This window comes from Pteropus vampyrus, unplaced genomic scaffold (assembly GCF_000151845.1).
Source record: "Pteropus vampyrus isolate Shadow unplaced genomic scaffold, Pvam_2.0 Scaffold81, whole genome shotgun sequence".
NCBI classification, from domain to species: domain Eukaryota; kingdom Metazoa; phylum Chordata; class Mammalia; order Chiroptera; family Pteropodidae; genus Pteropus; species Pteropus vampyrus.
In genome coordinates this window covers 7677742-7693982 of record NW_011888862.1, presented here as the reverse complement: position 1 = coordinate 7693982, position 16241 = coordinate 7677742, and the positions used below count along the sequence as shown (strand labels likewise).

At 41.5% G+C, this 16241-nt stretch overlaps 1 protein-coding gene across 5 annotated transcripts in view; it reads left to right on the top strand.

Annotated features, from left to right (window-relative positions):
* The window catches only part of SH3KBP1 (SH3 domain containing kinase binding protein 1), a 267401-nt gene that overhangs the window by 190723 nt on the left and 60437 nt on the right, over window positions 1-16241 (top strand). For all 5 annotated transcript variants that reach the window (XM_011363025.2, XM_023532336.1, XM_023532335.1 and 2 more), the window contains one exon: window positions 10033-10140. In XM_011363025.2, the coding sequence (XP_011361327.1) occupies window positions 10033-10140 (108 nt within the window). The remainder of the gene's footprint in view (window positions 1-10032; window positions 10141-16241) is intronic.

Genomic DNA, 16241 nt, shown 5'->3' with positions numbered 1-16241 from the left:
TCTCTCATATCAGAGCCTATTCCTGCCCTCATCATGCCCCTTTGCCCCTTCTCCGCCAGGGTGGCATACTCTACCAGTCAGGCCTGGACCCAGCTGAGCAACCCGAGGGCCTGGATTTGACCTGGGAATTGTATTTCCCACTCACTGTACAGTCCTAGAAGCTAAATTTGCTGAATATAGAGAAAAAGACTCCAAACAAAATTTTATGCCAAGAAATAAGTTTTCCTAATAGAAACATTTAAATGTAGATTTGTCTGGTGAAGAATGGGATAGAAGGTAGGAATTTAGGAATTTACCAATAGCTGCTACAGCTGGCTTGGGTGTTCTTGATCTTCATAATGATCAGGTCCACGCCCTTTACCTCTTACTCCCTCCCCATGCTTATTCATGCAGGAGCTAAAAAAATCTCTTAAAACATAATAAAATATGCTTTATAAATGCCATTGTCTTCGTCAATGAAGCAACATGATTTTTTTTAATTATATCTGCTATCCTTCTAATAGAAGAAAAAAGCATGTATTTGGATGTAGAATCAATACAGTGCTCTAAATGTAAATGAAAATGAAAATTCATCTGTAGGCTGCATATCCTTGAGAAGTAAACTTTGCTGTTAGCCATGTGCTCTGCATAAGTCGAAGATAGCATTACAAATAGCCTTGAAATTTAGCATTAAGTAGTCATCTAAACATAAATGACTTAACAAGTAGAAAATGAGACGTTTCTATGAAAATATATTGTTATATAACTTCACATACTTGATTATATTTAAATGGAAAAAAAATGTAAAAGTGCTACCTTAAATATTTGCATTTTGTGTATGACTTCTTCACATACTCTCATGTGTTTTTGTCTCTGGTCATGCTTAAGCTAGATTACAAATACACAGGAAAGGCCCTCTCTTTGCAAACATCTCCTTTTCTCATGCTTACTGATTTTGAAGTGGATTTATAGGGTAGAAAGTCTTTCATTCTGCTATTAGAAAAAAGACCAAACACGTAAACATTTCCTGAGACTTAAGATTATTTAAGCTACAAATGAGATAATGAAATGAGTAAGTAATTCTTATGTATAAACTATATAGCCGTGTCCCACAACTCCAAGAGATGCCCAATATGAATGATGACTTTGGACTTGGGCCAGTATGGCCGTATTTGTTGGGTGCTATTCTCTGAAGAACCTCCAGATAACATCTTTTTTTCTAAGAGGGAAACAGTAAGCACTGAGGCCTTTGGGGCTTCTGCTCTGTATTTTCTTCTATTAAAGTCCCCTTGGGCCTTCCCGATTCCTGCCAGCCTGCCTCTCATACCTAGCCTATGGAAGCTCTGTTCTCTTTCTGGGACCTGAGATTTGGTTTCAGCATTTTTCTTAGTGACATCTGGACTCAGAGGTGCTTCTGTAGCATTTCCTAACCAATGCACTATGAGTGGGTTAGAAGAGTATGGGATAATTATCCCTTTATCTGTCCGGGATGGATGGGAAGGGCCTTAGGCAACCGGTTGGTACTCCACTCTGGGCTGATGGCCTTCGACGATGTTTGGCCTCCAACAGTATGTCATCAAAATATTATTTTATATGTGTGACATTATCTAAAAAAGATCAGGTGACACTAACTTACTGTATGTATTTAACTTTTCCATATAAAGATATTTAACAATGACACTACTTTTGTTTAGGGAATAGTTCACCTTCCTTGTTAGAAAAAGGTACATATGACTAGCAAAGGAAACTCCAGGATAATTAAAAACCCTTATATGTATCGTCATTTCAGAAATTCTTTCTCTAGGACTTCTTTTGGGAATTAGACCTTGAAATAGCTCAGACTTTTAAAGATAGAGCTTAAAGTTCTATTATACCTAGAATAAAATAAATTCATTCTAATTAAAGAAACAACCTTTTTAAGTGAGAATATAACTTCTGGTTGAGGCCATGATGGAGTAAAGGTTATTAGACTTACTTTCCTGCTATGGACAACTTTAAAATTGAACAAAATACATAAAGCAGTTGTTTTTAGGCATTGGACGATATACAGTACAAGGATGTGATCCTTGAGAGAAAAGAAGCATAAAGTGAGTTCCACATCAACCCTGGCTTTTTGCCGGGGGGCACTTTTTAATCTGTAGCACAAGGCAATATAGCCTAAACAGAGAACAGAAGACTCATTGGATAGAGAAAACAAATTGTAATTCAGGGCTGCCGAGGTGGCTGGAATTTGGGGGGCAGGGAACTGCCCAGGAGTGAACTGTACAAAGAAAGAGTTTCTGAAGTCTGTTTATAGGGGTCCTTGAGTCTTTGTCCACATAGTAAGCTGTATATCAATAGGGCAAGACTCTACCAGGCCTGGCAGAAAATAAGTCTTGGGGTTGGGGTAGGATGGGCTGTGAACTGAGTGGCTATCCCAGAGGTCACCAGCGATGGGAGATACTGGAGTTCTGGCCAAGCAGAGTAGAAAAACCTTGCTGAACCTGCCTGGCATGCAACTGAGAACCCAGAAAGGGCAGCCATAGGAATAGCACTACCTTGGGCCTATCCTAATAAAGCCTAAAACCGAACCCTGACAGGTCAAACTGATCCGCAAGTAATTTGCCCACCATAACAAAACTTAACACTCTTGCCAGGAAGACAACAAAATCCAGTCTCAACAATATAGCATGCATAGTTGTTGAGAACATATAAACATATCACAGATTACTAGATGTATGAAGAAGCAGGAGAATTCAAGGTATAGTACGGGTAGCTTATAAAAGGCATAAGGGCATTTCTGAATATTAAATGTTTCTTGACTTATGATAGGGTTGCATCCCAATAAACCCATCAAAAGTTGAAAATATTGTAAGTCGAAAATACATTTAATACACCTAACCTACAGAAAATCATAGGTTAGCCTCATTTGCCTTAACCATGCTCAGAACAATTACATTAGCCTACAGTTGAGCAAAATCATCTAACACAATGAATACACTGTAGAGTATCAGTTGTTTGCCCTTGTGATTGTGTGGCTGACTGGGAGTAGTGGTTTGCTGCCAATGCCCAACACCACAAGAAGAGTACCATACTGTATACCAGTAAACCAGAAAAAAGGTCAAAATTCAAAGTATGGCTTCTACTGAATGTATATTGTTTTTATACCATTGTAAAGTAGAAAAATAAGTCAAACTATCATAAGTCAGTAACTGTCTGTACTGTTTCCAGACATGCGTACATGTTTCAATTAATATTAGTGTGACCAAAAGAAAGCTTGATTGCTGCTTTTTGTGTGTTACTCATCCAATATTTTGTTACCAGTTATATAATATGTAAAATGAAAACATCAGGCTAGTATAGTTAATCTTGTATGTTATTGCCCAATAATAAATAAGGATTTTTTTTTACGAGAAGATGAATCTATGAGGTTGTAACTTCCCAGTATCACAGTGAAAGACTGCTTAAGCCTCCATGACCCAGGGTGTTGACATTTGGACTGTGACATTTTCTTGAGTAGGTTAGTCCTTGGGACTGTCTCCTTGACTTCCCTCATTAACTGTGGTCTTCCAGGCATTTCTTCTGACACTGAGATAGACCATAGTTCCCTTTTTCCCCCGTTACCTCCTAAACTATGTGTCGATGAGCTTGCCTTAGTAACTGACTTATGGGGATGCTGGAAATTCTGAGCAGAAATCCCAGCCATGCAGAATAATTGCATCTCTTGGGGAGGCGTTAACAAGCAGAGGCAGAGCTGAGTGCTCCTGGGCTCTGGCTTCCATGGAGCTTTCTCTCAACAGCCCCCCTGAAGCTCCATGCAGAAGGCATTCATTAGTAAATATTAAACAGCGCTTTCCATATTGGAGGGTGTGAGACACCCCTCAGGGCACGCAGAGGCTCACTTAACAGCCACACTGAAATTGTACAACACTCACTTTCTCCTCAAATGATATCTCAGTCATCAGAGAAGTTTGTGAAAAACAGCCACACTGAATAACTTCTGGGAAATTGATACTAGGAAGTGTGAAGAGAGCTGACCACAAGTAAAGTGACCAAGTACAGTGCTTTTCTTTCCCATTTGGACCAGCTGGTGAACCCATTTTTCATCTTTTCATTTTTTGGTTCTACAAGTCCATTTCTAAGCTATACATTCCTGTTGGGACTCAAATAGGACACTTACAATGTCTGAGGAAATGTGGCCCGCCTTTTAAGGATACTTTTAAGTTGTTACCGTGATCGTGAACAAATAATAAATTCAGTACAGATCAACAGCGAAGCCCGATCATACAGATGAAGCTTTCTTGTATAGCTAATCTGTGCCTGTCTTCCTTATTTAACTTGACCTCATTTCTAATGTTTGAAAATTGAAAGTAGTAGATTAATAGTCTGGGGGAAGATTGGGCATTCCATCAATTCATTCGTTTAGCCAACATTCAGAATCTTTATTTGCCAGGCACTGTGATGGATACAAAAGTGTAAATATAAGATCCTGTTTTCAAGGAGTTTACCATTTTTGAGAACCATGCTACTCAAAATGTGGTCTATGGACCAGCAGCATTGACATCACCTAGGAACCTGTTAGAAATGCTGAATCTCAGACTGCCCGAGACCCATTAAATCCAAACTGGCATTTTCACAAGCTCCCCAAGTGGTGGATAGCATTTCACATTAAAGTTTGAGAAACACTGCAACACTGCTCTAAATCATTCATTCTCAACCTGCACATTAGAAGGACCTAGGGACCTTTAAAAAGCACTGCTTTCCTGGTCCCACCCCCCACCCCCCATACATTGATTTAATTGGTATAGGGTATATCTCAGGCATTAGGATTTTAAACATTCTCAGGTGATTCTAAATGTGCAGCCAGGTTGGAGAAACACTGCTCTAATATGTTGTTTTGCACTCTTAACAACATGGAGCCCAAGATGAGGTTGTGGCTCATTCTTTTAACCAATTTATAAGCCAGATGGCAAGTTTGTCTTTTCTCAAGATTTGAAGTGCCTAGACTAGAGGCAGACATATAGGGCTCCCTGGCAACTTCCTGCTGACAGCTTGTATGTCAGGGAGTAGCTCTTAACTGGTCCTTGCTGAGATAGCTGTGTGGAGTGGCAGAGCACTTCAGCCATGTTCCCCAGAGCGTCTCTGGCAGGATCTAGCAGACAGGTGAGACCTCCTTCCTCAGACACACCCTGGGGCTTTGGCATCCCTCCCCTAGGCCCTCCTCCAAGTGTGTGAACTGCTGCCAGGGGGTTTTACCCAAGGATGGTGCTGAGTCACATGACAAATGCATGTGAGCTTAATTAAGAAGGTTTTTTAGTCACATTATCCCTCAGAGTCTCTGGGACCAGTCCATACAATCACAGTAATGACAATAACAACCACCAGCAGTTGTGTTGCTCTTTACACCTTGCAAAGATTTTCATGCGTATCAAGAAACTGAGACCCGGAGTTTTTATCACTAGTGGACCACATAAGTATCAGATGGCCCAAGTTTGCCCTCTGAGATATCTCGGATAACCCAAGATAATGCAGAACATAGAGGTTGGCATATAGCACACCTAGGACTCTGACGATTCATTCATTAAAAGGAAAAACATTATGTCTTATGAGGAAAAATATCATATTTTACTCTAATATCTGCCTGGTGATGAGGCCGAAAAAAATTATTTTGGCCAGTTCGAGGACTTGATTTTGAAAGAGTGACCATTCTATGTCAGAAATATAATTCTTCCATACTCTTGATTCTCGGTAAGAGTCCGGGTCTATTTTCTCCTTCTTTTGTGCCAGTAGACCTTGTTTCGAATCGTTGTTCTTGAAGCTTTCATTTACATGCTGATCTTTTTACTCTTTTCTACTTCAAACGCCTGCCTCATTCAGAGACCATCCCCTCACCTGCCTACACCACTCTTTCCTCATCCTTATTGGAATCTCAAAATCTACTCAGGGAACCATCGTCTTAGATTATGCCTGTGGTCTTGGTGTAATTATTAATAGTGTCCCAGGTTTGGAAATAAATTATATGGTCACCATAAAATCTTACAGCATTTTAGCCACACTGCCTCTCTCCTCAGTGGTCAGCTATTGCCTCATTGTCTTGGGTTCACCCAACTCCTGCCAACCTTCTTGGGGACATCCACGTCCACTGTGATTGCATTCTGACCTCACAAGTCATTGACCACTTGCCCCTACAATTCTGCCCCTGTCACTCACGGATGCCATCTTCCCTCATATCATTGTTCAGTAGACATTAATTGGGAACCTCCTGGGAGCCAAGTACCGCCTTGACACTAAGCACAATTCTGCAAAATTCTCTTTCATGACTCCAGCTGCCCTCTCTTTGTCTTCTCTTTCTTCACACTCGGTGACCTTGTCCTTGACCTTTCTCATTGCCTTGATTCTTGCCCTCATTCTCTCCTTCTAGGCTGCCTGGCTTCTCTTGGTCCCATTTATTTTTAAATCTGGCCTAGCTCTCTTGCTAGTGTTTCTGTGCCATGTCAGTTCACTGTATCTGCTTCTCCTACTAGGCTCTGAGCTTGGAAGTCCCACGAGGATATGATGATTTTCTTTTTTCCCCTGAATCCCTCTCCTATCCTGCATATTTTAGGTCCTTAATAAGTAAATTGAATTTGCTGCTCTTTTACACTTCTGGAAGCACAGCCCTCATAGGAATAATTCATCTCTGCCATCAAAAAGCTAGGTCTTTTATCAAAGGGGACTTATTTTCACTTCTCATTTTCCTGTCAAAATTGTTCCTCTTTTTCCTAAATTAGCTTCTATTCCTAGGAAAGAAGTGCCTTGGTTCTCTGTAAATCTCCGTCCAACTCCAGACATCTCGACCTTGTGGCCGTTTTCTGTTCTGCAGCAGGCTCCCTTTTTCACTTTATATAGTATTCTAAGTTACACTAGCAGTTTTCTTTTCCGAACGCGCTTATCTCATCCATGAACCTTGTGTTTTTATACTAGTCAGAACAATTAGATTGTGTTCGACCTTCGCGCTTTCCCTCTCCTACCTTGAATTATGCAATAATTAGCAATTGTTAGTGTTTTCCTTAGGAAGCGAAGTATAGATGAGCCATTCAAACCATTCACTACTGATGGGAGATATAATAAATATAATATCATATGTACTGTTTTCCCCTGTAGGCGTGCATGAGTTCTAAAGTTATTCTGGATATGCTTCTGCTTATTAAAATTTTCATGATCGTTTTTCTCACATCTGAAGCAAAGGCTTCATTATAGTGGTTCTTGGGTTACTGCTTGTATAGGGCTAAAGCAAAACATAAGTTTGCATCATTTAGAAAGTCCGAAAGAAAGCCTTTTAAAAGAAACGTAGCACTAAAAAATATTTGGTGCCTTTTGTGGATATAAATCTTGATCACATTATCTGAAATGAATGTAAGGAAGTCCAGTACTCACATTAGCAAACCTTTCTTTCATACATGAAAGCATTTAAGATTATTTGAAAAGCCAATAATGGTTCTCTTTTCTTTGGTACCATAACTCTTGGTTGATACCCGTTACCAAAAAGGACCTTGTATAACAGTGGTCCTCAACCTTTTTGGCACCAGGGACTGGTGCTCCTATGAGAATCTAATGTGTGATGATCTGAGGTGGAGCTGAGGCGGTGATGCTAGCGCTGGGGAGCGGCTGCAAATACAGATGAAGCTTCACTGTCTTGCCAGCCCACCTGCCCGCTGCTGTACGGCCCAGTTCCTAACAGGCCACAGACTGCTACTGGTCCACAGCCCAGGGGTTGGGGACCTCTGTTATATAATATTGTGTGTCTCTCTTTCACGTAAGTCTCTAATTTCCCTAGAGTTAGGGATTATGTTCTCTGCATGTTTAATGTTCAATGCCTACAGAAGGAACTTAAATATGTTTTTGCATTTAATAGATGTTTTTTGAATTGAATATTGTGAAGTACAAATTAACACAGTTGTGCATGTTAGAGAAAAGATAACGCGTTCATCGCAGTCGCCTTCCTAAAGGTGAGTTTCAGGTTGGGTTTTGAAGATGAAAAGGACTGGTCCAGAAAAAGAGGAAGAAAAAATGGCATTCTGAGGCATTTCCTCAGAAGGAGAGTTTTCTAGATGGAAACGACTTAATTTCTAAGGATTAAGAGTAAAGAAATTCCGCCCCCTATCCCCTTCATAAATTTTCCAGGTATCATCGATGACATAACATCTCAGGACTGGAAGAACCTCAGAAGCCATCACATCCTACCACCACCACCCCTGTTAGTGAATCCTTTCTTTGGGGACTGATGCTAGATTGCTTAATGGGTGTGACATGATCAGGACCAGAATATTCACCTGGACTTCTCATTGTCATATCCCAAGAAAAATAAGCATTCTCTCATGTTAGAAGTCTTTTCATTGTTCTGGGTAAATCTGGACTTGATCGCTTCAAGTGTCTCTGTTTTATGGGGTTGGTTGGGACTAGAATTTACAGTCCGTACTGTAATTAAGGACCCATTTCTAAAACCCACATTCTGTTCTGAAGGATCAATTTATCCTTGTGACAGATAGCACTGGGGGCGGGGGATGGTGGTGATCACTTCTCGCCTGTGGTGGGCCTTATGTTAACTTATGTAGAAGCATCATGAGTTAAGGTAGGTATAGGCAGTCTTTTCCAGCAGTATTCCAACCATTAGACTGCAGGAAATCACAGAACTCAGGGCTAGAAAGAGTCTTCATTGATTCCACAAATATTGGTTATATTGGGCATTGTGCAGTGGGCTGGGGTTATAATACTGAAAAGACAAATGTGTTCCTCACCTTGCTGGAATGCATGGTCTAGCAAGGCACAAATGAGTTACATAAACCACGGCCCTCCACGAGCCTCCAGCCAGGCCCTAGGCCAGTTGCATATCTGCTGCTTGAGCCTTCCTGGCCCCTTCTCTATCCCTGTGGTATTGTAGTGGACCTTGAGTAGGTCTCTCCATGGACTCTGAACATCATCTCCTCACTTTCTTGAATAGTTCCTGCTTCAGATGTAACTTTAAAAGTCCTCTGTGTTCCTAGGTTTTTGGGAGGTTGGGGATTGGAAAGCCTTTGCTCATTTTGCGTGTTAGCTGGAAGTTGTTGATCACAGTCTGAGAATCAGATTTTTACTCAAGAATACATATTTAACAGTGGTGTGTACATTGTACATACATTGGGCAGGAAGAAGTGCCCAAGCAAGGAGGTTTACAGCAGACCAGGTGAGCCTTGGATTGGGGTAGCAGAAGTGGAATTGGACCTAGAGGACAAATGCAAGATAGGTTCTAAAACTAGAACAAATCAGACTTCCAACCAATTGGATATGAGGAAAAAGAGAAGTGGCTTTGTGGCATAAGGAGAACCATGAAGCCAGTAGGCTCAGGATGGAAGCTTGGCAGAGGCCAGCTCTTGCTCTCTCCCTAGCACCTGGCACAGAGTAGGCACTCAGTAAACATTTGACGAGTGAATTAACAGAATAGGCATCATTCAAAGGGAAGCAGGTTTGATCTGGAAGAAAGAATAGGTTTATTCATTCATTTAGTAAGCAAACATTGAGTTCTGTAAGGTGGGAGAAGGGCTTTTCGTGATGACAACTGTGTCCATCAACATTGAAAGGAGAAGGTGAAGGAGAACGGTGCATTAATGAGCTTGCATAAAGTGTGATTTTTCTTATGCTCGGCTGACAGTCAGAAAGCCCTTTTTAATTTCCACAAGCTTTGTGACAAGTAATCGAAAAGGACGTTTGTGCATGTGATATTTTCTAAACCACGTTTTCAGTTGATAAAATAATTTCATTTCAGCAAAATTAAAATGAAGAAAATACATATATTCTCATCTTTAAAGAAAAGAAAAAGATCTTTTGGATTCAGGGCATCTAAAAGCAGCACTGGGTTTTGAGTCCCAGCCAGCAGCCCTAGCACACTTAAGCTTTTGTTCTGCCATCTGACTTTGGGGTTTGTGCTGACTTCATCTTAGTAACCATTGTTGCATTGATAGCGGCCTGAAGGAAAGGGCCTCCATTCTTTCTAAAAGGGATGTCAGACCTCTGGAGGGTGCTTGCCCATTTCTCACTCCCCGCTCTCCTGTTTCCTAGGACTGCATTGACAAAGGCTGGTGGGAAGGAGAGCTCAATGGCAGACGAGGAGTGTTCCCTGATAACTTCGTGAAGTTACTTCCATCGGAATTTGAAAGGGAGGTGAATGTAAGTGTTTATGGCCTTGATCTCAGTGCTGCACATACTGTCAGAATTGTGGCTTCCCTGATGGGGCTTGGGATGTGACATGGGGTAAGTTTGGTGTAATGGTGAAGGGCACTGGCATTTTAGTTTGATGGACCCAGGTTCTGAGCCCTCAGCCACCTTATACCCCAGTGTGTGACTACGAACAAGTTCATTAACTTCTACAAGCCTCAGTTTCCTCATCTGTCAGCTGGCAACAGTGATCCTTATTGTACGGTTGTTGCACGAATAAACAAGATAATATATGTAAAGCACTTGGTGCAGTACCTGCACATTTAAGCAGTCAAATAAATGGCAGGAACCCTTGGCTGCTCCATTTGGTAAATGGACTGCCTGCATCCCGTGTAGCACATCCTTAGGGCTGGTAAAGTGGCCAATATTGTGGAAGTGGCTGAAAAGCACATTGTGAAGCTGAGAATGCAGAGGGAGGCCTGCTAATCTCCTTATAATGTGTGTGTACACATACATGGATGTGTATACACACATGTCCATACATACATACATATATATATATATATATATATATATATATATATATATATATATATATATATATATACACCTCTCATCTATGTTCTCTCTTTCTTTGTGGGAACCCATTTTATGATGCCATCATTTAAATGAGCCAGTCCATCTTTGTTTACCTCACTCTAGGTATATTGTTTCTCTGCCAATGACATAACAAGAAATTTTGAAAAGTTAGAAGCACTTTACATTATAAAGGTGCAGTGATTTGGTCCTGTACATTCTATTCTGCAACCCAGGTCTCTTTGCTCAGGCTTTCACGTGACTTCTGCCTGCCTTTCCCAGCCTGGGCCCTCTTAATGCCCTTGTGGGCTCTGTTATTGGGCCAGGAACCTGACCTTGACCCATCACCATTCCCATGGAGCAGAGATTCAAGAAGGATAGCTATAATATTGGAGGGTTGGTTGCCAATACTAAACAGTATTGATGATGTCTGTGCTGCTTAGATAAATGGCTGTAATTGTTTAAGAAGTTAGCTGGTGTTGGTGCCCACCACAGTTATGCCCCATAGATTGTTAGATGGTGTGAAGCCTAGAGCCACACCTTTTAGGCTCTTCAATAGCTTACTTTCTTATACTATTTAGCTGAAGGATGTTCTGTTCCACACACCTGTTAATCTCTCTTGGAGCCGAATTTGGGGTTCAGAGAATCCGGATTCTGCTTCCTAGTGGTTTCTAGATTCTTGATACTTATGGCTGGTCAGTGGACCACACTTTATTAGCATGACCTGGAGCTTGTTAGAAATGCTCAGTCCCCAGACCTGGTGCATCGGAACCTGCATATTAACAAAACCCTCAGGTGATCTGTTTGTGCATTAGTATCGAAAGTGCCAATATAAAAGCAGATATCCGTCTAAGTGATGACAACCCTACTTTCCAGTTCCCACTCATTTAGGAGGGGAATAAATTCATAGAACAGAGAAGAGCTTACCATTTAATAAATACATTTTCCATGAAGCAAAATCATTTGAGCTGTTTTTACTGATGATGCTTGATTGCAGTAGTGGGTTATCAGTTGACAGAATCTATCCTGACAAAAACAGATGCTAATACTTAGTAAAAACTAGATAGTAAATGTTTTTGAAATAATAAAACACAAGAATGGAGTTTTACAAACATTTATAGAGTTGTAATGGTTGCAACTCGAGGCTGTGGCATCTGATAGCCTTGAGCACAAATTCTGCCTCTATCACTTACTTGTACAGTTCAAGGCCAACTCACAGAATGTCTCTAAGCCTCAGTATTCTCACCTAAAACAGTATGAGAATAATTGTACCTACCTTGAGAAGATGAACTGAGGTGATGTATATGAATTCCTTAGCACAGCGCCTGGTACTTTCTAAATGCCCCATACATGTTAACTGTTCCACTCTTTTAGTAATTACTATTACTATGAGTGTGGGAAGGCTCCAGCTAAAACTGTGCAGTGATGATGGTAATCTGACCCTGGTTCTTTTTTTCTTCAGCTGGTCAAGTCAGCACAGAGTTATCTTGGTATCTTGGTGAGCTTCCTTGGGAATCCAAATGAATCTAAGAACTTTGATAAAGAAATTAGTGCTTTATAAAATATATTTGTAGAGACAAATGAGTACAGAGTGGCCTAACCATGTTATTTCTCATATTTTTTCAAGATCTGCTCTCCAACAATTATGTTTTATATTCATTCATTCATTTATTCATTCTGTATTTATTGGGTCCCTTCTCTGGACTGGCCACCGTGCTGGTTCATGGGAAGTGAAGAGTGTACAAGGTTTACTGCCTTTATGTGCTTAGAGTTGAGTAGCAGGTCTGCTCTTTAAGGCTGTAGAGACCTGCCAGACCTTTCCAAAAAAACATTGAGGGTGGGGCTCTCCCACAGAGTGGAGGCAAGAGGGCCAACCAGACTGCCCGTTTGACCATTCTCATTAGTCTTTGTGAGCCTGTTAAAGGTGGTCACATCCTGAAGCATTTGGACACCAAGACCAAGGTGACTCTTCTCCATTTGGCCAAAGAATTGGCAAGCATACTGTCCTACTAGACATATGCTACCTTCTTCATTCTGATTGAGGTAGTGTGATTCTTGGAGGCTAAGGTAAAGTCTGGATCATTCTTTTAACAAATGGGCAAAGCCTTTGGTTACCTACATGGTGACACCCTGCCTTCTAGTTCTCGGTCACATTTTAGTGGGGTAATAAATTCACTGAGGTGAGAGAGGCTCCATGGCATACTTTTCTAGAAGCTCTGCTTAGTTACATGAGGTATTACAGGAAGATGTCCATTGAAAGAGTGAAGTTGTCAGTGATGAGTGGACTCCTCTTAGCTTGCTCGTTGAGGCATGCACCCTTTTTGGGGCCTCATGGGCATTTCTCCAACCCAAGACAAGCAGCCAACATCTCCTAACCTTGTCTCTAAGAAGCAGAAAACTCAATTTTTAGAGAAACAATAGCCATACCTGTCAGATAAAGTAATACTTACAGTTGAGAAGTGATTGTATAATGTGACATTTAGCTTTTAGAAAATTCAAAGTATTACATCCTTTTTCATCCTTTCTGGCCTATAAAACCAGCCAACCAGCTTTGCATTGGTTGTTATAACAACCTTTATTGCTGCACCCAGAGTATCAGTGAGTTGGTGATGGAGATGGGGCTGCTGTTTGCTGAGTTGACTGTGTAAAGATGATTAGAATCATTAACACAACGGCACTACGTGAATGACAGAGTCTGAAACATTATTCTGCCATTGGTTTCAGCAGATGTCATCTTGTCTTGCCAGTGTCTAGGGTTGCAGTCATTCACCCAGAGAAGACTATGATCTGTAATGATTAGGGTGGGAAGCAGCAAACAGCATTTGTGCAACAGCAGACCTCTTGAGTCAGTAGGCATTACTGAGGCATTCCCACATGGCTGGTACATTTTCTGCCTGGTGTAGATTCAGGTGGTTACCACAGGGCCTGTTGGAATTCCTGGTGGTCTTCCTTTCAGAGAGTGCTCAGCAGATTCTCTCTCACCAGGGTGACAAACGCTTTGGGGCTTTTCCTCAAGATATTCCGAGATAGCACCTGTTGGTCTCTTGGTGCATTTTTAGAGAGATTATGTAAGCTATTTACCAGAGAACCTAAATTGAATGTCTGTTTATTTTGAGGCTTGACAGTAACATGGAATGTCAGAATGGAAAGATTAAATATTCTGTGAGCTCTAATGAAGCAGTGCGCGTACTCTGTCATTATTACTGAGGGGAAATATAAACGTGGACTCTCAAGAGCAGCAGAAATGACTTCTTACTGTCATCTAAAAAATTAGAATGAGCTTTCGGAAAGATAATGTTTCTGAAGCATCTTGTTTTAAGAAAGTCTCAGGCTCCAGTCCTTTCACGAGAAACTTCAATTCATCAGAAGATGTTACAGCTCTAACAGGCATTGATTTGGAGGGCTCTTCCAGGTTTTTGCCATGTCACGAATTGGGGCATTGCCCAAGTTCCCATAGGTGTTTCCTTAGTGAATGCTCCATAGTGGAGGGTCTGCCACTTAGCTCCAGGAACACAAAAACCCGCCCTCAAAGATTTCTAAAGATTAGCGTGACCGTAATGCAGGCTCATCTTTGCCAACTCATAGAGACTTACCGGAGAGCAGGCTGCCAGCTTACAAACTGCAATAGGAACTGAAACATCAGCCTGTCTGGAATGCATGGCTTGGCCTGTCTTGGGCATTTGTTCCCTGTGGACTTGATTCCTTAGAAATCAGATGCTACAGGAAATCACATTTATTTGGTGCTTTCTGGGAGAGCAAGGAATGGAAACAAAAGGAGCTGGTTGTTTTCTTGAAGGGCCTCACAGGTATAGCTTGAGTCCCCCTCCAGCACCAGAGGGAAAGGTTTGCTAAAGGAACTCTGTGTTGAATTCAGCTAAGCCCAGATGATGCTTGCAAGGGAACTACACCGTTGGCCTCAGCAACTCTCCATTTTTCTGTTTTCATGGCTGATCAGACCTTTCCTGTTCATTATTGATCTTCAGATAGATACATTGTGGTACAATCAAGTAGATGCCCCATGATCTCGATTGCAGTTGAGCGCCAACCTTAAGATCATTCCACTTAACTGCAACTCTTAAGATCTTTCTAGGTCCAGGGTTTTTTCAGGTTCCAACTTTTATAGGAAAAGCAGTCTCTTCCTTGATTCCTACAAAGGCTAATCCACCATAGGTGAATTTTGCTGGTTTAACTCTGACTACATTCTCTCTTCCAAGTTCTTAGGAGGCCCTTTACCTTAGTCCTCATCACCTGACAACCCAGTTTGTAAAACTCCTTTCCGTCAAAATTTTCTTTGTTAGTCATGTCCTTCAGCCTTTTGAGAACCACTGTTCTTTCTAATTTCTAAAGGTGCCCAATAAATTATTTCCCTGTTTTGAGTCTTCCAAAAAGAAACAAATATGTGCTTCTAATAAGTAGCATAATGAAAAAAATTCACCTATGATATTCTTTGTCTGCACATTTAGTTTTCTGGGTAGTCTCATGTGCAGAGATGGGGATTGTCGAGGCATTAAAGTTGCCCAAGTATGTGGCCTAATGCCGGAGCCCTAACTGAGCATCCCTGAAGTGGCCTGGATGGCACTCCTCTCTTCTCTATTGGTAGTTACAGCCTATACTCTCCCAGTTGAGCACCTCATTCACTATACTCTTAGCTATTATTTCTCATCACTCCATCTGAACTGTAATCTCCTTGAAGGCAGAGCCCATGCCCCGAGCCTCCCCTTCATGGAGACTAATAGCGTATGTCAGTCCATTCAGGCTGCTGTAACAGAATCCCATAGACTGGGTGGCTTATAAACAACAGAAATGTATTTCTCACAGTCTGCAAGCTGGGAAGTCCAAGATCAAGGTGCCAGCAGATTTGGCATCTGGCGAATCCACTTCCTGGCCATCCTCTCACTATATCCTTACGTGGTGGAAGAGTTCTGAGGGCCAAAATCAAGCTCACATCTGCTTCCAGGACCTTATTGTATTCCTCTAACAAAGCCTTCCTAAAAGGTACTCAGCCATCAGGGGTCCACTCCTTTGGTTATTTGCACCAAACCACATGTCTGGGGCCAGAACGCTGGCTCAAGAGGCCAAGTGGTGAAAGGAAGTTCCTGCCAGGGAGGACAGTTGAGCCAGATGACAGACTCTTTCACTTGGGACTGGCCAGACTTGCCAAACAAAGGGCAGAGTCAATTCTGAAATCCCACAGCAGGCAGGAAAACTTGCCTTGCTGATGTCTTTACTCCAGAATATTCAGATCTATTTCCTTCCTGGTAATAATGGTAAGAAGTCAAATCTGGTTATTATATCCTTTCAAGGATGGTGTTTGCTTCTCTGTTCAAGCTAGTGACTCTAAACACGGGCAGATGTGCCTGCACGTGCACACAGGCCAATGTGCCCTGCAAATGTGAAGACCATGAAATGCATTCTGCTCTCCCAGAATCAGAAAATGTTGGCTCATTGATTTCGTTATGAACATTTTCATGTTGGCTCTTTTTTAATAAATTACCACAGTCTAGACATTGAGAGATGTGAGTTCTGGGCCCACTTTG